This window comes from Columba livia, chromosome 5, assembly GCF_036013475.1.
Source record: "Columba livia isolate bColLiv1 breed racing homer chromosome 5, bColLiv1.pat.W.v2, whole genome shotgun sequence".
Taxonomy (NCBI): domain Eukaryota; kingdom Metazoa; phylum Chordata; class Aves; order Columbiformes; family Columbidae; genus Columba; species Columba livia.
The window spans coordinates 2,672,698-2,698,527 of NC_088606.1; the positions used below are offsets into that span (position 1 = coordinate 2,672,698).

At 46.3% G+C, this 25,830-nt stretch overlaps 1 protein-coding gene across 3 annotated transcripts in view; it reads right to left on the minus strand.

The window, feature by feature from the left end:
* The window catches only part of MAP4K5 (mitogen-activated protein kinase kinase kinase kinase 5), a 66,559-nt gene that overhangs the window by 34,497 nt on the left and 6,232 nt on the right, over positions 1 to 25,830 (minus strand). For 2 of the 3 annotated variants that reach the window (XM_065063049.1, XM_065063050.1), the window contains 2 exons: positions 12,600 to 12,657; positions 357 to 447 (listed from right to left, as the gene is read on the minus strand). In XM_065063049.1, the coding sequence (XP_064919121.1) occupies positions 357 to 447; positions 12,600 to 12,657 (149 nt within the window). Of the gene's footprint in view, positions 1 to 356; positions 448 to 4,040; positions 4,585 to 12,599; positions 12,658 to 25,830 lie in introns of those variants that run through there. The other variant, XM_065063051.1, reaches the window with a different exon arrangement.

The window sequence follows — 25,830 nt, forward strand, 5'->3', positions numbered from 1 at the left end:
TAAATAAATAAATAAATCTAAAAGCCATTCTGCTCTAGATAATTAATGAGCTGGTTTGATACTAGAACTATTAAATGTTTCAAATCCGCCCCACAAGTGAGTAGGACTGGGTATGTTGTGAGGCTCCAGGGGAATAATTGCTTTCTGTTCCTAGTGATAAAAATATTCCAGCCTTTTGGCCAGCAGAGAAAACAAAGTATTAGTCACTTTTCTCTCTCTTTTTTTAAGCCAACTGGGAACCAAAGGAAATTCAACCTAGAGAAGAACACTGAGAGGATGTAGTATTAAAGCAGACTGAGCATTGGTTTAGGAGACAACAAGCAGGAATGGAGGTTAAAAAAAAAAGTGGAGTTTACCTGAGATAGCTCCCAAAATAGGCGACTATGTTGCAATGTTTGCATTCTTTAACCATATATATTTCTTGCTGTATCAATGAGAAGTCATCTCCTGAAAAACAGGAAGCAGCCGCGGTTACATCACACACAACCAAACGTTCAGAGATCTGAAAGCGGCTGCAGAACTCAGGAAAATAAGCCAGGATAATTGCTAAGACCTTCATGAGGATTTTCTAACACGCTCCAGCAGGGGTTATCTGTGTACACCATCCTTTCGGTTTTGCATATTTTATTATTTGCTCAAAGCATAAATATTTATTGAAGATCAAGAGAGAAGGGTTGGCCTGGCGGCATGAACGTGATCCATCAGTTCTGACAGGTCAGTAGCACCAAGAGCTTTGGAAAGGGAGCAAAGGGATCCCACGGAGAGACCCTCATGCCAAGAAAGGCCTTGAGGTGCTGGAGCGAGTTGAGAGAAGGGAACGGAGCTGGTGAGGGGCTGGAGCACAAGTGTGATGGAGCGGCTGAGGGACCTGGGGGGTTCAGCTGGAGAACAGGAGCTGAGGGGAGACCTTCTGATCTCTGAACTGCCTGAAAGGAGCTTGGAGCCAGGGGGGTCGGGCTCTGCTCCCCAGGAACAAGCGCCAGGAGCAGAGGAAACGGCCTCAAGTTGCGCCAGGGGAGGTTGAGGTTGGATGTGGGAACAATTTCTTCCCCAAAGGGCTGTGGGGCATTGGAACAGGCTGCCCAGGGCAGTGCTGGAGTCACCAGCCCTGGAGGGTTGGACAGATGGACATGAGGTTCTCAGGGACACGGGTTAGTGCCAGGAGTGAGGGAACAGTTGGACTCAAGGATCTTGAGCGTCTTTTCCGATCAAAACGATTCTATGATTCTATGACAGGAGGAATCTCCAGCGCACCCCACCACAGCATCAGCCCCAGCACAGGGATCCCAGCGACACAAGGAAAGATTTCTTAAAACTATTTCCAGCCTCCTCTGCCTGACACCAAACAAGATCACATACCATAGGCTCCTTATTAAAAGCATTTCGTTTCTAAACGACTCCGATAGAGCATATGGCCTGTCCGCCCACTCAGGCACCGCTGACTCAGAACAGCAGCAGATTCTACCCACAAGCCGCCTGGGTCCGAGCGCATTTTTGGATGAGAACAGCTGCATAAGCATGTTTGCACATCCTAATATTCTTTGGGGAAAAGAAAAAAATAATCTGAAAAATATATATTTTGTCTAGATCAATAGCCTAGCATGTTGCTGCCACTTTAATTTAAAAGGGTAAAAGCTGAACAAATGAATAAATACATAAATAAAAGTTTCTGGATGCGACGAAGCAAAACTGGAATATCTGAGAGCTCGGAAAAACACCGGTGTGCTGTTATTAAATCCCATTGAGAGACTTTGCGAAGGGAGGATGTTCCGTGCAGAATCGCAAGCTCAGACACGGCAGATCTGCTGCCCTCCTCTGCGGCAATGACATTGCGATGACGTCACAATGGCATCACTGTGACGTCACAATGACATCGGCACAGCCTCACCGCCTCCCTCTTAAGAGCGGTATCACAAAAATCAGCTCATTAAGCCATCCTAGGTGCGTGCCTGCTCTGTGATCTCACACACACACATATACATTTTAATGCGTTATTACCCTTATTCTTCCTTTGGCATGAATAGAACTGTAACAGCTCTCCAAACATGATAAAATTTAGATAAAGGTTCCAGGTTTTGGATAAAAAGCTGCTGTAGACAGAACAGTAACTACCACATTCCCTCCAGCTCAAAAATTGCTCTGTATCTTCACTTTTGTTTTAAGTTTCACTAGCAAACTTACCTCCTAAGCCCAAAGTCAGCCCAGAAAACACTTAATTGACACGATTTTGACAAGTCCAAGAGGTCTCAAGCACCACTGTAAATTCCCTTTGGATTCTTCACGTTTATTTAACAAGTAACGGCATAGCTAATATTTTTAATAACCTCTTTTAAAAGAGATGGGTTTATTTGCCGTGGTTTATTTCCCTCAGGACCCACAGTGCCGATGTTCCATCCCTTTGGAATCCCCGGCTCTCCGGACACACATCGGTGTGTCGTAGATATTTACAGATCTAGCCCCAAAAGTGCCAATTTGATATAACAATTTCCAAATGATCACAACTTGAACGTCTCAATGACCTTTACTTAAGGAAATAACTACAAAAGACAAAGGTAGAAGGGAACACCCTGGTCCATATGTATCCCTGACTGATTCCAGTAAACCCCCAAGGGCTTATTAAAGTCGAATTGTACCAAGAAACACTTTGCCAGGGCAGGAAAACATTAGTGGAAGAGTTTCAAATGTCAAGAGTCTTTTTTATACACAAGTAGTATTTTTTTTAACAATGAAACAAGAACAGACAACACTATTTCCATAAATTTAGCACAGATTTCCCACTGTAACTTGCTTTATAGGTTACCTTTCAGCTACGACTTTGTTTCAATCAACGTCCCGTCCAAACGATGACCATGAACAAAGGCTTTTTGAGTTTGGATCGGGTGGATTCATTCCTCCTGTTTCTCTGACAAACTTCCCAAGGTCTTTCTCCAACCTTCCCAGCTCTCCAGGAGCTTTTTTGCCAGATATCCAAATACTCTCCTTAACCGGGCACCTTCAAACCAAACAATCTTTGCTAATGCCACTTTAGAACGGCTAAATGCTGTCTCATGAAAATCGGGATCGAGAAGCATCCTCATACCAGCAAAAACTTGCAAACAGCAGCTGAACTGCCCATTGATAGCTCGTCAACCGGGCTGCCTCAAAACGGGATATCAGTCCTAGGAACCACGACTAATGGGGGAAAATGGAAGGAAATAGGGTGATTTGGGCTGACAGTAGAGAAGATAAGAACCTTCATGCACATCAGAGATATCGGGGAAGGGAGAAGAAGGGATAAACTGTTCTTCAGCTTTATGACAGGACAATTAGCAGTGGGTTTAATTGCCTTACCCTACGTTCCCTGTATGGATGAAAAGCTTTTCCTACCAGAGTAAAATCACAGCACTGAACCTGAAGACACGGGAAGCTGTGAAATTCCCCACCAGTGAAAATAAAATAGGAAGGGAACACTGAACAAGCACCCACCGGAGTGACTCAGGCTGATCCTGTAGTAGAGGCAGACAGACGAACTCTTGATCTGCCATTAATAAATGAAGAATCTACACAAGAAATGGGGCTACTAACAGAAAAAGGAATAAAAAGAAAAGGATCTGGGGGGAGAAGGCTGAATACAGATAGAAAAGTAGCAAACAGCTGGAAAGAAGGGAATATCCATGAGAATAGTTTGGCTAGAATATGTAGAAAATGATTCTGAAAGATGAGACACAGAGATAGAAGATGTATAGTTGGTCAGAGATGACAAGAACGAATTCAAAACAAAGGAATTCAGAGTTTCCAGGCAGCTGGAGTATTAATCTTGGCAGGAGATGCTGGAATAGGGCAAAAATTAAATATACTTGGATAGCATGGAAAAAAAAGACAACAGTAAGACAAAGAATTTGTAGAAAATACTTCATTGAGCGGGAGACGGCAAGATAAAAAGAATTGGATCAAAGGTGACAAGATATCGGTGCAAAGAGATTTTCATCTGTTTTAGTCATCAGAGATTGCTTGACGCTAAATAACACGGAATTGGAAAAATGTACTTTTTGCCTACTCACATGTTTTCAATTATGGGTTATGTGGCACGAGGCGCAAAAACGGCGTTTGGGGAGCCGCTGTGAATCACACGAGCGAGTCGCTGCTACCACCACGTAATTGTAGCTCCGCAGCGAGACGCCAGCGAGCGTTACGACGGAATATTCTGCGCCCATCGCAGCCCAGGCGCCTCCGCTCGGCACAACCAGCTGCTCGCTCTGCTTGTTCTGGACCTCGCGGCCGCACCGGCGCGTGGTGCCTCCCCAGCCGGTTGCTAAGCGAGGTAAGGCTCGGTAAATCCAAAATAAATCCGTGTTTAAACGGGAGATCAAGAAAACTGACAGCCCATTGACACCAGTGAATGATTCCGTTGGCAGACGCAACTTCTCGCCCACGTGGAACTGGCACGTATGGATGTGTGTGTTGGATCCACACACCCCACTCCGCAGCACGGGAAGGCTCTGATGGTTCTAATGCCCATCACACAACACGATTAAGTCTTCCAAGCATGCCTGACCTTGACAGTTTTTGAGCAAGTTTACTCGCGGTCACATTTTCACGTGCTCCACTGACTGTTCTGAGCGGTCCCATCCTGCAGAAAGACCCAAGGCCACTGCTCGCAACTCCTCCCGGGGCAGCTGTGAATCACTTTATTCTTCACAAGGTTCCTCGGGGAAGAAATTCATAGTTACTGTTTTAAAAGGGTTTATTCTGCATTACTTCAGCGCTGCATCGCAGGGCTGACGCCGTGCGGGAGCAGAGGGAGGGACGGACGGGGAGCGCCCGGGGCTCGCACGCAACCAGGAGGAGAGAACTGACGGCATCGGGAGAGGCGCGCGGTGTCACCGGAGGGTGGGACAGCAGCACTCAGCGAGAAGGCAGATGCTGGAGGTGCCAGCCAGCCTGTCAGCGCCCCTGCCCTCGACGCCAGGTCCTCGCGGGCCCCGACACGCCGGCAGGACACGTCAGGCCGCCCCGGGAGACGTGACCCGGACCTGCCCGGCCTTGCTGGGGAGTTCGGCTGCGGATACTTTGCAGACACGGGATTTTTAACGCCGTAATTAATAGTTCTTATTTAGAAGCGAGATGCTGTTTAGCAATAGGGCTGGGCGGACGCTGCCGTACGGGATGCTGAAGGACAAAGAGCAGGGTCACGCCGTCGCTGAGGAGCCCAGGCGCTCTCATTGTATCTGTGCAACTCATCTCCCGAGTTATTAGAAGCAACCAGGACTATTCTTCAAATTATTTTCTGTTTCAACAACCCAAGTTCCCAAACAAGGACAGAAAGCCCCATGGGAGCAACAGTTTTGCAGAAACCACTCGCGCCAATGTACAAACTCCACAGCTGAGTAATATCCACAGGTCACCAGCTCCTCTGTGTTGATTCCAGACATCCCCATGCTCCCCATTCTCAATCCCTCCCCAAACCACCTTCCTGAACCTCCTGAGGGTTCAGTCTGTGCTGATGAAAGGGATGGCTTGTCCAAAACACAGCTTTTTGCTTAGATTGGAGTTTCGCGGCCAGTCCTTCCCCTCTATCCTCATTACATTTAACTCCCGAGACATTTTCCAATCCCCATTTAGATAGCTTGACACGCAACACAACTGAACAACAGCCCCCAAATATTTTGGGGGAGGTGGAGAGATGAGTGTAGCACCTCATCCCGCAGCTCCAGCACACATGAAACTCCTGCTTTCTCCACCACGGATCTGCGTTGCTCTTTACCAACCATTCCGAAAACCGAGAACAATCTTTCAAAGCTTCCCACCTTTAAGAAGGGGAAATTTAAACCGCACTCAGGCGCCCGAGCTGTTTTATCCATACCTCTTGTCTCAGGATTGAAGGAAACCTGCAGTCGGACAGAAAGAATTTACATTCCCCAAACTTGATGCTCGGAAACTTGACTCCAAGCAGGAAACAGCTATTTGGAAACAATGATGTTTCCACCAGAAAATTTTACTGCCAGGCATCTAGCTGCCAACTTCTAACCACCGATGGTACTGATTATCTCGCCACTGATATTATATTATAAAAACATTACGCATGGCGACACGCTGTCACAGCAGCACAGGCTCTGCGTGAGCAGCACACAAGTGTCTGCGGTGACCGGTCTAACACCAGATATTATTTGTTCGTGTGTGTTCTCTCCTCTGCTTGGATCCTATTTATGAGCAGCTATGTCAACGTATAATCTATATTTTTATTCCTTAACACTTTCACCTCTTTTCCTTATCTACTGACTGCTCAACACCACATCCTTTCACGATCCCATCCTTACTTCCCCTTCTTGTTGCCATCTCGCTATTGCTATTTTTCTTCATGTGTTTTGCCAAATGTCTTCCTAACTCACCCTTTCACAACCTTCACCCCACGTGCCCCGCTCTGTGTTACCTTCCAGCTAAAATGTGTGATCTTCCAGCTTCTTTCCTGCTCATAAACCCACATTCCCCCCGCCACAACCCCTTCTTCATCCAAGAAACTCAGTTGGAAATGAGAGCTTACACTACACGGAAACACGCACTCTGGATACACACATTTCTGAAAGAAGAACAGATTAGAAACGCATTAGAAGCACGCAAAGTAAAATCAGACCAGACATCAAGATGTTAAATATAATTAAACTGCTGGGCACTCCACATCCTCTCCCAGGTACTGGGAAGTTCTTTTCATATTTCTTCATCTCCAGGTGGTGTTCATCCCCCGTAGGCTTAGTTTAAATAAGCCTCAGGCTTGTTCTTCTCCATAGCTCATAGCATCCCTGGGGAATTTATTATACAGAGAATGAGGCTGCATTGCCAAAATACTCTTGTTCAGTGCCCGAAATGCCCCGGACTGACAGTGCAGCTCCATGGTGAGCCAGCCCCAGGGCTGCGTTCCTGCAGCGAGTATCAGCCACAGGACATGAAACAAACACAACGAAGCAGACCCGGCTTTGCATGCACTGAGCACAGCTCTACACACCTTTGCGTGGCTATTTTCGCTTGTACGAAATCCCACCTCCGCTTTAAGATCCAACCTGAAATAGGTAACTGGCTCCTTCTGGCCCTTACAGGGATCTCCCGTGGCAAAGACAAACACTGGACCAAATGAAAACCAGCAAAGAGATTCTCCTGTAACACTGCAAAATATACAGATCACTGCCAGCCCTCCGAGCGCCAAAGGGCTCTGACGGCACTGGTCAATATTTAAAATGGACATTAGTATAATTTCCTTTCTTTTTTAAATTATATTCACCCCGGGAGAAAGTTTTGTGGCAGAAAACGTCACTGGCCAAGAGTTACCTCTTTGTATTGACTCCCCTCTCGATGCGTCTGCTAAACCCAGAGAAGGAAGTGGCTTCAGCGTTTCAGCTGGTTTTGGCTTCTCTGCTGCTGAGTACAGTTGGATTAGTTTCTGAAATAGAGCTGGCTCTCAAATTATTTGAAGCATTTGTACTCATTGAATGCTGGGAAATGTCATTAGCGTGCCATAATACTTCTGCCTAATGCTCTCCAAAGCCTATGCCAAAAAAAAAGTGAAAAACACTATCTATTTTGACTTTAGCAGCACAGCTTAAGTAACTGTGGTAGCAGATCTAGTGTACTGCCCAAAAATGCAAATAAATTCATGACAGTAACCTTCTCAGTAAAGAGCTTATTCCCTTTGTCTGGAGAACAGACAAAAGAAGGTAATAGCAGCTGAAATAAAATACCTTTTCATGTTGGGGTCTCAGCTTTAAGTTGGAATCTCTCTGCCTACCGATTCACTTGCTACCTGCAGTAAATGAGTAACAAAAACAACCCACAATTCATCCCCATTCGCCATTTCAGCACTTTAGTGGGCTCTGTCAAAATACTGCCATCTCCTTCTGTGCTGTGTCTTACAGCTTTAATCCAACGTATTCCTCATCTCCCCTGGGGCACCCTGCTTCAGCGCCTTTTGTCTTCTGCTCCCCATTCTCCTTTCTATGTATTAGTCAATTGTGGAGTTTGGAGCTCTTCTTTTTCCATTTGCTAATTAATTCCCATCTGCGAACCACCTCCTCCTCCTCCTCCTCTCCAGAAGATGCTGTGTACAACTCACAAGCCTGTTTCTCCAGTGACTAATTTCCAAAATTTATGACCAATCTTTTTCTAGCGGTGCCTTCACAGGATGTCAGGGGCTGGAAGGGCCCTGGAAAGCTCACCCAGTGCAATCCCCCCATGGAGCAGGAACACCCAGATGAGGTTACACAGGAAGGTGTCCAGGCGGGTTGGAATGTCTGCACAGAAGGAGACTCCACAACCCCCCTGGGCAGCCTGGGCCAGGCTCTGCCACCCTCACCAGGAACGAGTTTCTTCTCAAATTAAGTGGAACCTCTTGTGTTCCAGTTTGCACCCATTGCCCCTTGTCCTGTCATTGGTTGTCACCCAGAAGAGCCTGGCTCCATCCTCCTGACACTCCCCCTTTCCATATTGATCCCCATGAATGAGTCCCCCCTCAGTCTCCTCTTGTCCAGCTCCAGAGCCCCAGCTCCCTCAGCCTTTCCTCACACGGGAGATGCTCCACTCCCTTCAGCATCTTGGTGGCTGCGCTGGACTCTCTCCAGCAGTTCCCTGTCCTGCTGGAACTGAGGGGCCACAACTGGACTCAATATTCCAGGTGTGGTCTCCCCAGGCCTTGTGGCCTGACAGGAGCCGGTGCTGAGGGGACAATCACCGCGACCTGCAACACCTCCCGACACCGGCCTGCTCCGGGAATTGATGCAAGAACAGTCCTAGAAAGCTACGAAACCCCCTTAAAATCAGTCAGAACGTTGAAGCGAGGAGCAGCTGATTTTCGATTTGGAACAGCCTGCACAGTGAGCTGCTGCACCCTGCAGAGGCAGGAACCATCCCAGAGAACTAGACCTGAATAAATAAGTAAACAGATGCTGGGAAGCCTCTTTAAAAACAAAGCAAACCCCCAAGAAGATCTCTGCCAAAGGGCTGTGGGTGTACATGTGATGGATGGAGATCAGGTTGGCAATGTTTAAAAAATGCATTTAAAAAAAACCCAACAAATAAACCAAACTAGAAGAAATTGCTTCCCTGGGCAAGTAAGCCCAACAACATAATGAAATATATAAGACATGGTCATCAGTGCTAATTAAAATGAGGTTCTCAGGAGTGATGACTTTGGGTCAGAGTCTCGGGGGCTGCTCAACCTCCTGTTCTTCCTCTGCTAACAGCGGAGGATTCGCCCTCTGCTTCAGTTCCACTTTCAAAGCACCTCTTCAAATTCACTAGCCTTGGTTTGCTAAGGACAGGTTACTCCTCACCGTCACCCAAAGCTGTGGTTTTAGCTTCTCTGAGCCTCCCAGGCTTCTTCTACCTTCACACTTCCCAATCATCTCTTTGGCTGCACAGATCAAAACTCCGCTGAGTCACGTATGGGGCCCTTCAGCCCTGCCCACCCCATCTCCATCAGAGGATGCCAAGGAAGTGTTTAAAAACAGCCCACACAGGGATGCTGCCCCCAAGCACCCTCCCCACCTCCAGAGATTTATCACAGTCACAGTATCACAGTATGTTTGGGATTGGAAGGGACCTCAAAAGCTCATCCGGTGCAATCCCCCTGCTAGAGCAGGAACACCCAGATGAGGTTACACAGGAAGGTGTCCAGGCGGGTTGGAATGTCTGCAGAGAAGGAGACTCCACAACCCCCTGGGCAGCCTGGGCCAGGCTCTGCCACCCTCACCAGGAACAAGTTTCTTGTCAAATTTAAGTGGAACCTCTTGTGTTCCAGCTTGATCCCATTACCCCTTGTCCTATCATTGTTTGCCACCGAGAAGAGCCTGGCTCCATCCTCCTGACACTCACCCTTTATATATTTATAAACATTAATGAGGTCACCCCTTAGTCTCCTCTTCTCCAAACTAAAGAGCCCCAGCTCCCTCAGCCTTTCTTCATAAGGGAGATGCTCCACTCCCTTCAGCATCTTTGTTGCCCTACGCTGGACTCTCTCCAGCAGTTCCCTGTCCTGCTGGAACTGAGGGGCCACAACTGGACACAAGATTCCAGGTGTGGTCTCCCCAGGGCAGAGCAGAGGGGCAGGAGAACCTCTCTGACCTACTGACCACCCCCCTTGTAATCCACCCCAGGTACCATTGGCTTCCTGGCCACAAGGGCCCAGTGCTGGCTCATGGTCACCCTGCTGTCCCCAGGACCCCCAGGTCCCTTTTCCCTACAGTGCTCTGTAATATGTAATTTCCCAACCTATACTGGAACCTGGGGTTGTTCCTGCCCAGATGCAGGACTCTACACTTTCCCTTGTTAAATTTCATCAGGTTATTCCCCGCCCAACTCTCCAGCCTGTCCAGGTCTCTGATGGCAGCACAGCCTCTGGCGTGTCAGCCACTCCTCCCAGCTTGGTGTCATCAGCAAACTTGCTGATAGTGCACTCTATTCCCTCGTCCAAATCGTTAATGAATATATTGAATAATATTGGCCCCAGTACTGCCCCCTGAGGCACTGCACTAGATACTGGCCTCCAACTGGACTCCGCACCATTGACTACCACTCTCTGGCTTCTCTCCTTAAGCCAGTTTGCAATCCACCTCAATAGATTTATGGCTCGCTCATAGATGGGAACTTTGTATTTAATAGTCTTTCATGGATTTTTCTCATAAATTTGTACAGTTGCTTTTCCACCTGTGTAAACACAACATAATACAATGAGGAGTTTCACAGATCTTGTAGAAAAAACCGCATTTCCTTGTTGCTGGGAGCCCGTGATCCGCTTGCTGTCCCCTCAGTCCCCGGGCAGGACCGTGAGCAAAGAAGCACGGGCAAAACAACCGGAGTATAACAAGACAGACATACAGGAGGGGAATGCACTGAGGAGGGATTTGAAAGCTACACCAGTGAACAAGTCATGAGAGATTACTTCTTCAAAGCAGTGCAAGATCTTCAAGTGGGACTGAGTTATAAGTGAGGAAATAAAAAACACCTCTTTTACCATTCAGGACACATTTTCTGATTTCAGCTCTCTACCAGTCATTTTGGTTAGAAGAGACCCTCAAGATCACAGAACTACAGAGTGGCTGGGGTTGAAGGGACCTCTGCAGATCCCCCAGTCCACCCCCCTGCTCCCGCAGGGTCACAGAGCAGATCACACAGGTGGGTCCAGGGGGTTTGAATGTCTCAGAGCAGGAGACTCCACACCCGCTCTGGGCAGCCTGGGCCAGGCTCTGGCACCTCCCAGCAAACAAGTTTCTCCTCATGTTCAGATGGACCCTCCTGTGTTTCAGTCTGTGTCCGTTGCCCCTCACCCTGTCATTGGGCACCACTGAACAGAGTCTGGTCCATCCTCTGACACCCACTCTGAGATACTGATCCCATTGATCAGATCCCTCTCAGCTTCTCTTCTCCAGCTGAACAGCCCCAGCTCTCTCACTGTCTCCTCAACACAAAGATGCTCCAGATCCCTCAGCATCTTTGTGTCCCTCCCATGGAATCTCTCCAGTAATTTCTTGTCCTTCATAAACTGGGGAGCTCAGAACTGGACACACAACTCCAGCTGTGTCCTCCCCAGGCAGAGCAGAGGGGGAGGAACAACCTCCCTCGACCTGCTGGCCACACTCTTCTTAATGCACCCAGGATACCGCTGGCCTTCTTGGATCATCGAGTTCAACCATAATCAGGCACTACACCACATCCCTAAGAACGTCATCTCTGCATCTGTTCAACCCTCCAGGGCTGGTGACTCCAGCACTGCCCTGGGCAGCCTGTTCCAATGCCCCACAGCCCTTTGGGGAAGAAATTGTTCCCAGATCCAACCTCAACCCCCCCGGCGCAACTTGAGGCCGTTTCCTCTGCTCCTGGCGCTTGTTCCTGGGGAGCAGAGCCCGACCCCCCCTGGCTCCAAGCTCCTTTCAGGCAGTTCAGAGATCAGAAGGTCTCCCCTCAGCTCCCGTTCTCCAGCTGAACCCCCAGGTCCCTCAGCCGCTCCATCACACTTGTGCTCCAGCCCCTCACCAGCTCCATTCCCTTCTCTCCACTCGCTCCAGCACCTCAAGGCCTTTCTTGGTGTGAGGAGCCCAACACTGAGCCCAGGATTTTGACTGTGTTCACAGAATTGAACACAGACCTAGATCAGGCTTCAGATCAGCAAATCTCTCAGGCATCTCTCTCTTCTCTCCTGCATCTCCTGCTTTTAGGAGGAGTGGCAGAACACACACAGGGAAATGATGGTGAGCACAGGGCCGTGTTTTTCCCAGTTGCTGAGCATCAGCATCACCGCCTGCTCTCCTCCCCTTTCAAATCGCACAGCCCACCAGCTCTAGGCCCTCAATTTACCAACTGCCTTTAATCTTCTCCTTGTACTAACAACACACTGTAACTGCAACATCTTTTTACGCAACAATCGATAAGGCAGATAAGAACAAACAAGGAAATAGCGAGCAGGACACAGGCAATAGCGATGGTACATCCTGCAGCGCTTCCTGTCATCTGATCGCTCAAACTACAGAAAAACCCAAACACGGCTTTTGTCTGCAGCTTCACAGCTGTGTGAAAATAAACATATGGAAAAGAATGAAAAAAAAGCAATTCAAAAACACAGAAAAGAATGGAAAACTTACCAGGCTCTAACTTGATTATTTTTACAGCAGCCAGTTCTCCCGTATGAAGATTTCTAGCCTGAAATAAGAGAGTTAAGACATATTTAATTACACTGCAAAGGCACCTCGTGCAGTCCCACAAACTGAAAAGATATGACGTGATGTCATGTGTTACTAACACAGCACAACACAATTAGCCCAGAGTAACCTGGCTGAGGATTATCTGGGTTTGGTATTAGCACAGCATCAACCCTGTTGGAGCTGGGAAGTGTTACCAGCAGTTCCTTTCGAGACTTTAAAAACCCCCAACAAATGAGAGTTCACGCCTCCCAAACACCATTTTTAAGGGTTGTTGAGACGGAGAAGCTCGCGGGTGGTACGTAGGTGCGATGCTGCACCACCCGTCTCGTGGTGCCAAACCCCAACGTGCTCTGAAAGCAGAACTGGATGAGCTGTGATTCCCTTAATGCCACAAACAAACTCCCAGCAGATCCTGGCAGAGGTGAGCGGTCCCCAGGACCCTCCAGAAGATGGTCCAGTTAAGCTCCGCTTAAGCCTTTACAGAACTATCCTGCCCAGGTACGGTGTAAACTTCACCCTGAGAATTCAGCGCTGGAGGAAGATGTTACAGGAACCTCAGATATAGAAAGTTTTAAGAGGGGATTTCATTAAGACTGTTAACTGTAGTAAAATGAGCTCTAAACCACTCGGGCACCATCACCGGAGCTAAGCTATATCATTTCTGACACACAACCTGAGCCAATTAGGCGCTGCAGCATTCCCCTTTGCCCATCATCCATAAGTTACAGGAATCTAAACCCAGCTGTTCCATTCTTACCCTGACAGACATGCAGGGAACATATGGAATCTGGTGAAGAGGTAGATTATAGAAAATCAAGGGAAACCTGGGTTAGGTCAGAGCAATTTGGGCAGCTATTTAAGATGGGTAAATTTGCTGCTGTGGACTGAAGGAAGCACTACAGAAAAAGAAACACACTTCGGACAAGAAGTCTTAATTTACCAACAGGTAAAGCAAGAACTTGAGAGATGAACGCCTCTGTTTTGTCAACACTTAATTAAGTTTCCAAATGGGGAAAGGCTTCCAGCCAGGGGAAAAAACCAAACAAACACATACATAAAAAATAAGCAAACAAACCCCCACCCAAACCCACACCAATAACAGTAATTGGCATTTCAAAGTCCCGTAGCGCTCAGCCGAGAGATGGGTGTCAAAACACATGCTAAGGAGACAAACATGACTCAGCTGAAGCCAACCAGAACCTGAACAACTGCACGACAGAAGCAAACAGAGCAAATCACTGAACACAGGAGCGGAGTTATCTGCTAACCACAAAGGAAACCTTGACCGCTTCTAAAAGTACCTTCCAACCAGAGATGCCTTTTAGACCACAGCAAAACCTTTGGTCTCCTTCAGCATCACGAAGGAGCGTTTGTCCAGGTACAGATGAAGGATGACGCTCTCGCTGGTGCTGTTACACCTAATGAGGCCGCTATTTGGGGTTTAACCATCCAACTTTGTCAGCTGGAAGGGAAAGTGGTTTGGTATTTATGAACGAAACACATCAAGTTATTGGAACCACTCACCCTAAAACTGCTTTTCTGGTCCTACAGCTGAATATTCCAACTGAACACACTTCTCACCAAGACCACACACAATATTCAAGTCCTATCGTGCCAGCACCAAAGACAAAAATGCCCAAGTATTAATATTCCCTGATCCTCAACATCCTCGTTTGGATGCTCAGATACACAAACCCTACCAGATCTTCAATTTAAGACAGTCGTGTTGCAAACACGCAGCAAATTACCCACCCTGGCTCTTCCCAAGAGCCGTCACCTCCTCACCCAGGGACTCTCTGCTCTCACTCTGGGGTTTTTGTCTCCTCTTCCACCTCTTTCCGGCAGCTGAAAACTTGATCAATGATGAATTACTGTCATCTCGCACATCATTAAAAATGTAGGAAGGCAAGGGATGAAAACTGGGTTTCCATAACACACAGCTAGATATGACAACTGTCAAATAAGGAATCCTCAGATCATTTGGAGAGATGTTAATTAAAGAAATTCACAACTCATTTCCTATGGGTGACTACGGTTTGTGTCGTTCTACTTTTAAAACAAGATCGTGCAGTATCAAGGGAGTCAGACAGGAACATCAACATTGCCGCCTTTGTGAAACAACCTTGACATTTTACTATGAATTATGCACAATTCTCCATAATTTCCCGATGTGAAGAATTAGTTAACGATCTATCAATTTGTTTTGTTGTTACACTTCTTCACCGGGGGGTGAGGCAGGAGCTGAAGTCGATGTAAGAAATTATAGATCTTCTAGTCATCTTATTTCCATTTTAAAGATTTCTGGTCCCCTGAAATTTCCTCCATGCTTCAAGTCTTAATTCAAAATCAGCTGAAAGCAACCATAGGCCAGGGGAGCTGTTCTGAAACAACCGTACGCCAATAGTCCAGAGCTGCCAACCACCACGTATGTTATTGGCCAGCTGCTGAGTGTCTCCTGAGCTATTTCTGATAGAGCAAGTTATCATTTATATGCATTTATGCACATTTACCACGTAGAGATGTCTTCCTGAGAGGAAGGCAGAGCCCTTGCTATCTGCTGGTATTGATCTTCACTTTATTTAATGAGACTCAAAGTTGAAAATTGTGTTCTACAGGGCTCAGAATGAAAATTAAAACACTAGGACTTGGGCAGAAGGCTCAAAAAGCTTCGATAGAAAACCTGACCTACACAAGAGTGGGACCGGAACAAAGGTATATTTGAATGAGGTGAGACAGAGAGTCCAATTTCTTTTGCCTAATGTCATATACAGAGTATATTTACTGAGAAAGAAGAGCTAGGTAGTTTTTTGGTTGTCTTCTCCAGCTGTCCTACAACTCTGGGTGAGCGTCAGCATCCCAAATTGGGATTTGCAGAGAGATTTGCACAGACAGAGCCTGTGTTAGTCCAGGACCAACACACGTTCTTCCAACACAGGTACAACGTCAGTGGCGCGTCACTCAAAAACGAGATGTGCACTATTAGCAGGACTGGGGTTTGGGGGAGTGGGGAGAGTTTTGTGACATTACACATCAGGTTTTCCCATTGAGACTTCACTTTTTTCTCAGGCCTGCATCAAAAAGCTGTCGTGGGACAGTGGATCCAACGTGACACCCACGGCAATCCCTGTGTTTGATGCTTCCCATCGCACGCCCAACAATGTACACAAGAAAACACACTTTGGGCAGGACATTTTCTGTAGCTAATGACCCGAAATAACACGGAAAACTGGTTTCAGAACCAGTTATGCACTCTGCAGTTTTATTTCTTTTTAAGAGGGCAAGCCAGACAATTCCACCCCAGGGTCCACAGTGCTAAGCTGGGAGAGATGGTCAGAAACTGGAGAATCGTTTCACTTGGACATCTGAACACAAGTTTGTGTGCTCGGTCTCCTTGTCCAGCTTTCTCCTTTAACACCGAAGAAGAGGAAGGTTCAGACATCACCCTCACAGCCTCCAAATGAGTATTTTCAACATCTGTGCTGAAATCCCCTCCTTGCTGCAACATCTTTGTCTGATCTCCAGCCTTGGATCAACAGCCCGGTTCACCAGAAGAGCCGTTTGTTCGACTGCGTCTTCATTTAATCTAATCATAATGGCAGCTCCTGTGGCAACGCTCCCGTGCGTCCCCATCTTATTCACTCCTTGCCAAGCTTCACTCACCAGTGACCACGACGTTTTGCCATCTCAAACGCTGCCTGCTTCTTTTCTGACCTCTTACACTTTATAACTCTTAAGCTGCTCTACGTGGCTTTGAAATTCCCATTATGTCGCATGGCTCTTTCCATATCTCACAAAATCATCAAACAGACCCTTCAACTCACCCACCTACACCTCTGAATTCACATCTAGCGCTGCCTGGAGCTCTCAGCCAACTCAGGTGACACAAAGCAACGTCTCATCTGGGCTGCTCTAGATCCATGAAAACAGCTTCATTTCTTACACACAGGAAGCATATTTAGCGTTCTAGCTGTAATTAAAAAAGAGAATCCAAAACATCACCAGCACCAAGGGAATAAAAAAGAACAGGATACCCTAACAAACCAAGACTCCAGCATCTATGTACCAGAAGGCAGGAGCACAGAGACCTTGAAACAGAAGGTGGGATCTTGAAGATGCCACCACAATGCGCCCATCTGATGGATGCAGGTACCAAACCCACACAGGTGCAGAGTTTTGTGGGTTCTCCTCTCTTCTTTATAGAACAAAATAAGCAAAATCTACCCAAAATCCCCACCATCCCCATCCTGAGAGAGTAAAAAGAGTAATGGGCTGAACAAAGGCCGCTTGAGATGCTGAGAGCATCTCTGTAACAGATGCTGAACACACTTTTCTCCTTCATGTGGGACGGTCTACGGATGGATTAAAAACATGCCAGCCAGAAACTACTGTCCCTCCCACCCAAGTCCTCAACGCTCCGTCTATCACACGTGGAGCAGATGTCTCGCGGGTCTTTGCTGCTGGAAAAAGCCACCTGACAGTGATTTCCAATTTTCAGGGCTGTTTCTCTGTCAGGAGGCAGAACACCCAGCGGCGATTGTTCACCCCGCGCCCTCACAGCTGGATGGCGGAGCCAGAGAGTGGTACCAGCCTCCTTTATTGTGGAGCCTTTCAGAAACTGCCTCCTGAACAGAGACCTTATAGATCCAACACGCTACAAGAGAACCGTCTCTTGCAACCAGCACCACTGCTACTTTGGGGAAGGAAATAAAAGAATTATATGTGTGAGTACAAAGCGGGAGGCAACGTTCGCACTGTCACCCCCTATTGCCACATTCACAGCAGCTGCCCTTATGGAAGGAGCAGAACCGAGAATACACAAAAGTACCAGGCTTTAAATAAATTCCACATTAAAACCCGAAACTTAGATGTGCAGCTGGCACTCCAAAGCGCAGCTATAGTGCAAATAAGGCTTAAATGTATTTATTTTTCCTGGCAGTTGGTGAAATGTAGATAGTATATCTCATTGGGAGGAGGGGAACCCACACGGACTTCAGACACTTTCTAACTCAAGGCCAATTAACTCAAGCAATAAGGGATTAAAAGCTCATTAATGATGTTAGGCCAACTCCTTTGATTCCAGCATAGAAAACCAGACTAAGGATTTGGATAAGGAAAGCGGCTTTATAGATCTCAACAGCCACTAAAACATTTATTTCTCATTCCTAGAAATAACTACAGAAGGACAAGGACCTACGGCAATAAGGGTAACAATAATAGCAAAGATCAGTGCACATCTTAACAGCATTTATTTAAGAAAAAAGGAATAACACAAGCAATAAGCTCTATGCTTCCAAGCAGACACTGGTTATTCTCTTACGAAGTTTTCTTGGCAGGTCAGCATTTGCAAAATATTTGGCACGATCCTTTGAAAATGGAAAAGTCCAAGCTAGAAACAGACCCTGACCACAAAAATACTATTTAGCAACTAATGCAGCACAAAAGATACAAACAAATACCACATGAGGAAAAGAGAAAAAAGGCTCAATTTTGACTCGGTTGGAGAACCAAACCAAAACAGGAAAGAACCTTCTCAAGTTACAACTCTGTGCGTTAGATTGGTTTGAAATGCTACTAGAAATAGCTCGCTCGCCTGAGAAATAATATACATTTTTGAATGTAAGATCACACAACTCAAAGAATGCTCATGAAGCTGCTAATATACTTAAAATAGAGCAGATGCCTTCAGCTTTTTGGCCAGGGTATAAAATAGGGGAAAGAAAAAGCAAACATGTCTTCAAACTTTCTTAAACTACAAACCGAGCTGGATTTTCAAAGGGTTCATTCACCAGAAGATACTAAGAGCAAATGGACAATGATTTTATTTTATTCCTATGCTGAATGCATAGATCACGACACAGGAAAGAAAAAACAACCCTACATAGTATAGTATTACAGACTACAAATTCAAGTAATATTAAAATATGACATATTTTATCATATTGTATCCGAACATCCCCCCCACCTGCAGACAGCACCATGAACCCACGCAAAAGGAACACACCAACACTTTCTATTTCAGGGAACCTATGAAGAATTAAGACTTATTTGTACATAAAGAGGATAGAACCCCTAAGCAACACGTCATATCACACAGGAAAGAAGTTTCTGAAGGAAAAGGCAATGGTTTAATTGTTTTGTTTGCTTGGGTTTTGTCTTGTTTTTAATTAAGCCACTTGTGCTGCATTAAAGAATTTTAAGACTCATTTTTTTAACACCAAAGGAAAAGACATTTTTTATTGCTTTGCAACCGTGAGTTAACGGACAGAAAGACACAGCCCTTCAGAGGCAGACGGAGGAACCGCCGCTGGTGTTTTAAAGAGGAGAAACCGCAACTCAGATTGCAGCTCCTACACCATCACCATCTGTGAGCAGCTCTCTAAGACATCAGAAATCCCTTCAGAATGAATATCGGAACAAAATATCCAAATGTATGGATTTTGCTGGGGGTTTTATTTGGTTTATTTAAGCTGGTTTGCCTCGAATTGCAGCCAGGAAGCCAATGGTACCTGGGGTGGGTTAGAAGGGGGTGGTCAGTAGGTCAGAGAGGTTCTCCTGCCCCTCTGCTCTGCCCTGGGGAGACCACACCTGGAATATTGTGTCCAGCTGTGGCCCCTCAGTTCCAGCAGGACAGGGAACTGCTGGAGAGAGTCCAGCACAGCCACCAAGATGCTGAAGGGAGTGGAGCATCTCCCGTGTGAGGAAAGGCTGAGGGAGCTGGGGCTCTGGAGCTGGACAAGAGGAGACTGAGGGGGGACTCATTCATGGGGATCAATATGGAAAGGGGGAGTGTCAGGAGGATGGAGCCAGGCTCTTCTGGTGACAACCAGTGACAGGACAAGGGGCAATGGGTGCAAACTGGAACAGAAGAGGTTCCACTTAAATATGAGAAGAAACTTGTTCCTGGTGAGGGTGGCAGAGCCTGGCCCAGGCTGCCCAGGGGGGTTGTGGAGTCTCCTTCTGTGCAGACATTCCAACCCGCCTGGACACCTTCCTGTGTAACCTCATCTGGGTGTTCCTGCTCCATGGGGGATTGCACTGGATCAGCTTTACAGGGCCCTTCTGATCCCTGACATCCTGGGATTCTGTGGTATTTCATGCTCTAAATGAGCCATGTGTACAAGCTCATCTTGAACTCCTTGTCTGGGCAAACTCCTTGAGATTTTCATGTCCCACACGGTACCAAACCCAGGGTACCAGCCTATATCAACTTCTTTTCCTTGCTGTAATTCATTTGATAGAATCTAGAGAGGCGCTATAGATTCCAGTAGAAAAATCTAACTCCAACAAAGCTGTTCAGTAAGTGCCTCCTTAAAATTTCAGCTCCTCAGAGGTGAACTCACAGTTATCAAACTAAAGGGAATAAGCCATAAGTTGTTTCTGTGAGAAAATAGCTCTGGGTGTTTTGTTCTTTGTTGTTGTTATTGTTAAATAAAACAGAAAGAACGGATAATAAAGCAGCTGTGTAAATCGAAGAAGTTAAAAGAAAATTAGTTGTAAAATAGGAGCGGGGAGATTGTTTTCCTGTCCTAAGATGAAGCTTTGGTTTGCAGCTCTGCTGTATCAGTTGCGAAGATGGGTAAGACATAATGATTTCCTCCAAATGTCATTTGTGTGCGTGTCTATACGTACTATAGTGTCCCTGTGTCTTTCTGACGGTACCACTGCCCAGCTGTTTCTACCAGAATAAAGTGATTTAAAATCTTCATATTATATCTTATGATGAAACAGCGATCAGCAATATTTCTAATTCAGTAGGCGATTCAAAATCACAGCCTGGAATTCTGTTGAGATAAAAACCTTCACTAAAATGTCATTTCTGTTTGACAAGGAAAATTAGAACTTTTAAATGTGCTACATACAGGAGAAAGGTCAAGTATAAAGTATGTTTTGCATTTCTGCTAATTAAAAGATGAAATATGCTGCCACTTCATTACAGATGATACCTTTCACGATTTAACAGCTTTCTTATCCTCTCACATCTTATTTTTAGCCAGGAGATAAAATAAACTGTTTTGATTTTTTTGTTTGGTTTTGTTTCTCGGTTTTGACTGATTCACTCATTTAAACGACGTAACTTGAAAATAAGAAACAACTGGTTTCGACAGCTTAATCTCCAGTTGTCCAACAGCGGTTTCAAGCACTTGGCCAGTGACTTCCTCACTTTACTGGTTCAACTCTCTTTACAACACGGACCAAACCCACGCTGCTCAAATAATACACGTTACAGAAATTAGAATATTGCAGTAAATTAGGCCTGATGGTTTGATTGGAATGCGTTTGAGAACGCCGGAGGAAATCTCGACAGGGACCCAAAACCGTCCCCAGTTCACACATACCCTCTGCAAAAAGCCGCAAAAAGGAAAGTTCCTTCTTTATATAGATAAGATTTCCTCTTGGCATTAAGTTAAAATACCTACAGGATAATTCAGCATTAAGTCCTCAGCACCCTTGTTGTCCTAAGAACTGCTGTACTGGAGGTTTGATGATCTGCACAGTGCAGAACACAGAAGTATATTATACTCTACAAGACACGATATATCCTGCAAGTATATTCTACCTGCAAGAAGATCCCATTATTGCCCTTCTCTGGTGCAACCACACAGGGATCATGCGCAAATTCTGCTTCAAGCTTCGGAAAAACTTCCCGTAGCGAAATAAAAATGCTACATAGGGATGAAGTAACGGAAGCAGAAACCACGATGGAGCAGGAGGGACGAAGCCGTAACGTCAGGGTGAGACCACATCCCAGTGGAGATCCAGCTGATAAGGAGATGCTGAAGCCAGCACGGCCGGTCTGTACCCAAGGACAAACCTCACCACCCATGGAACGAGAAAAAGGAAGAATTTCTGTTCATATACCCTAAGCAGGAGGTTGGTTGTGACCGCTGAAGTGAAGGCAGATCATAAAACCCTCTCAAGATCCCCATATCCATCCTCATGATTCCCTTTTTCCCCAGTTTGATATTGTGATTTAAAAACAGACTGTCTGGACAGGAACAGTCTGACAAAGTTTTACAGGTACTATATTAATCAAAAAGTTCATCATGCCTCTTCACAATTAACAGAGAAGCCCTGGTGAGACCCCATCTGGAGTATTGTGTCCAGTTCTGGGCCCCTCAGTTCCAGCAGGACAGGGAACTGCTGGAGAGGGTCCAGCGTAGGGCAACTAAGATGATTAAGGGAGTGGAGCATCTCCCTTATGAAGAAAGGCTGAGGGAGCTGGGGCTCTTTAGTTTGGAGAAGAGGAGACTGAGGAGGGACCTTATTAAGGTCTATAAGTATATAAAAGGTGAGTGCCATGAGGATGGAGCCAGGCTCTTCTTGGTGACAACCAGTGACAGGACAAGGGGTAACGGGATCAAGCTGGAACACAAGAGGTTCCACTTAAATGTGAGAAGCAACTTGTTCCTGGTGAGGGTGGCAGAGCCTGGCCCAGGCTGCCCAGGGGGTTGTGGAGTCTCCTTCTGTGCAGACATTCCAACCCACCTGGACACCTTCCTGTGTAACCTCATCTGGGTGTTCCTGCTCCATGGGGGGATTGCACTGGATCAGCTTTCCAGGGCCCTTCAACCCCTGACATTCTGGATTCTGTGGATCAGAACTCAAACAGTGCTTTAAATTTCATTGCAGACATGCCTGACAAAATGAAACAGCATCATCAGAAACTGCTTATCCCGCCCAGTTACCAAACTCCTCCTAAATACCGTGCTGGGGAAGGTATTTTGACTATGCAGATATACTCTGCCCAGCCTCAGAAACCCTCAAAACCCTTTGCAATCTGCTAACGCCACAAAAACGATGCCCACGTGGCTGTGCAAGCTCAGTTCCCTCTCTCTGCGTATCATCAGTATCATAATTATCATTTTTATTTAAATTAACAAGCCCTCTCTGCCAGACAATACAACTGTGAACACCTGCAAGTGGGACATCAAGTATTACCCCTTACCCCACCTTAGACCAAGCGCATCAACATTTCAGCTGCTGCAGTTTTCGAACCTTCGTAAATAAACACAAATACCTGAAGCTGTTAATTACTGGAAAGCAATGAACACTCAATAGGCTTTTCTTCTCGTCACATTTTAATTCTTTAAGTTTTATCAGGACAAAGCACACTGATAGAAGATGGGATGGCCCCACCTTTATTCTTTCTACTGATCAGGTTCTGTGCCTGTGCCTGTGCAAGAGATTTTGCCACTTTTTCCTTTAAGATTAATGACTAAACATCCCAAACATCTTTGGGAGTCCAACAGTTATAATTCAACTATGATCTTGCATGTCTGTACATTAAACAGCGAGTTAAGGCAAATGTAACACAGTTCTATAGTGCTTCAATAGCAACGATCAGCAAACAGCCACACACGGCTGAGAACAGAACAAAAATGCAGCTTCTTGGGGTGGAGCATCACATTAAATGTAAGGAGAAATGATGCCTTGAATGCTGCACAGGAAAGAGCTACACAAAGCAAGCTCGGGAACTATTTCTTACCAATAAGCCAGAGTCTCCCTGCAGTGACCCCTTCGCTCTCTGAAAAGAAACAGCACCTGCCTTCCTGGAACGTCTCAAAATTCACATTTCAACAGGCTACAAATCCAGCTGTTCACACTGACCTGAAAACGTTTCATACAGCTTTCTGGAAACATCCAGCCATATAGTCCTGACTTCTATGAAAACAGGAACCCTCTATACACTTTATTCATGCAGAAGACACAAAAATAGACTTGGGAGAAGAGCAATTCTGACATGCCAGAATATCAAATATGGCACTGTGATGGACCAGTTCAGTAAATGCAGCAGCTCTGGCCACCAGGACTCCAAGCTCTGAGGAACATCCCTGCCTGCATCTTTTTACATCTTGCATGATCTTTTCACCATCTTTAGCAGTGGATAAGTCAATAGAAACACATATAGCAACACAAAGGATAGCAGTGTAGGGAAAAGTACTGGAAGAGCTTTGGAACAAAAGCATTGGCACTTCTTACTCTCCCTCCTTTGCAACAGATTTCAGGGTTTTTACTGCCTGCTTATGATGTACTGACCGGCACCTGCTCAAACTGTATCTCAGAGTCCTGCAGTCTCAAAAGTGATCAACTTCCAGAGATCTGTGATGCTAAATGCACCACTCCCATAATTTGGTCACCTCGTGACACAGCCGGGAGGAACATGCTGTCCGGTGTCCAACAACTGGTCACTGGGCTCAGAGACAAGACGTCAGCCTCTCTCTACTGCCCTCTCCCTCATCTTCCTCATGTTTCCACACAAGTCCCTCTTGAATCCCCTTCCTTGAGATGTGACAGATGGAAACAGCACCCACAAAACAGATTTGCCCCTGAGCTCCGGTCTGAGCAAAGGAGAAGCCAGGGAGCGATTCCTTTCCTCACCGAAACAAAGACACGGTCAAGCTGCGGCTCCTCAGCACGGCGTTCCCCATCTGCCATGGGTGAAGGTAAACTTGGGCTCTTTGAGCAGCTCAGAAGGTCCTGGCAGACACTCTCCGCTGCGCTGGATCAAACAAATCACTCTAACGCTTGGGTGAAGGAATTCAGCAAGCTGAAGAGCAGAATGGAAACCAATCTGTATCAAACACTGAGGTTTTCTAGGAAGAAAGAGCAGTTTATCCAGGCTCCGTATGCGAGGAGCTCCCAACAGCTCAGACCTTCACGTGATGGAGACATTTCATTTAATCATCATAGGATGGTTTGGGTTGGAAGGGACCTTAAAGATTGTCTGGTTTCAACCTCTGCCATGACAGGGACATCTTCACCAGCTCAGGTTGCTCAGAGCCCCGTCCAGCCTGGCCTGGGATGTCTCCAGGGACGGTTCATCTACCACCTCTCTGGGCAGCCTGTCCCACTGCTCTACCACCCTCATGGGGAAGAATTTCTTCCTTATATCTAATCTGAATCTCCCCTCTGTCAGTTTAAAACCACTACCCCTTGTCCTATCCTGTTTGCTGCAGGGGAACACGTGAGCAGGCAGATCCGGCGCTCAAAATGATACCGACAGGCTAAATATTCTCCAGCGGATGAAGATACTGATTTTGAAGAGCTGGTTAGGTGGGAATGGTGTTAAACGGTGTTTCACTCTCAGTGGAGCTGCTCTGCTATTCTGACAAACAGGAGGGACTCCAATTTCTCAGCCAAGCCATTCCTGAACAGAGTCCCTAAAGAAGAGAAGGGAAAGGAGGTGGGAGATGCACAACAAATAACACCGCGTGGTGCTGCCTGCGTAAACACGCTCTCCATTCTGGAAAACCACAGCTTGGAGAAAAATGTGCCGGTACATAATATAGAGACCCCTTCTTTATAATTAGATTGAGTAAACCTGTCAGAAAGATTATACTCTACTTGGTGAGGCCAAATGGGAAGTTCAGATAAATGATCCCCGCAATACTTCTGCCACAGGTACGCTCTGCAAGGACATTCGGGGAAAGACCTGGTGGAATAAACCGCCTTTTGTTATTTTTCAGCTACTGTCAGTGTCAGGTCTGCCTTGTTTACCTACTCTCATTAAAAGCAAGGTAGCATCTGTTTTTATACATCACAAATGCAAAGTCTTGAATGAAATACCCTGCCCTTCTCGTTGACTTTTTAGGAGAATCCCAGAACCACCAAAATCGCCATAAACCACAAATCAAAGGCTACTGCATCCACCGAACTTTGCTGAGTGCCCTTTTTGCTAAGAAGCCTTCAGAAACGGGGAAAGAACCGTTCTAGCTTCTTGAAGAAATATAAAATCTGAAATCCTAACAAAGTGGCAAAGTGTGAGGTCTTGGCCAATATAAAATGCAAGGCATTGAGGTTGCCTTGAGTTGTTCAGCAAGTTTTCTGAAGATGGAGACCTACCCGGTTTGCATTGTTCTCCAGTGGAATCACCTTGGGCCAACGCTGCCTCTTCTTTTCACGTACAGCCATAACTAAGAAGCCAGGTGCCAAATACGAATAAAGGTAACAAGCGTATTTGTTTTTCCAGCTGCAGAGCTGACAGACAGCTGCTGGCGTCAGCAAAACACGCCGGCAAACTCCGGCATGGCCTTGAGAACAGGAAGAGCTTTTCTCTCTCTCATGGGTGATCTGTGAATTTCTATCACACACCTCTGCCCAGGGAACTGGGAACCACTCACACACCCCACACTCTAAATCTCAGACACATTTAAAGTTATCCAAACGCGTT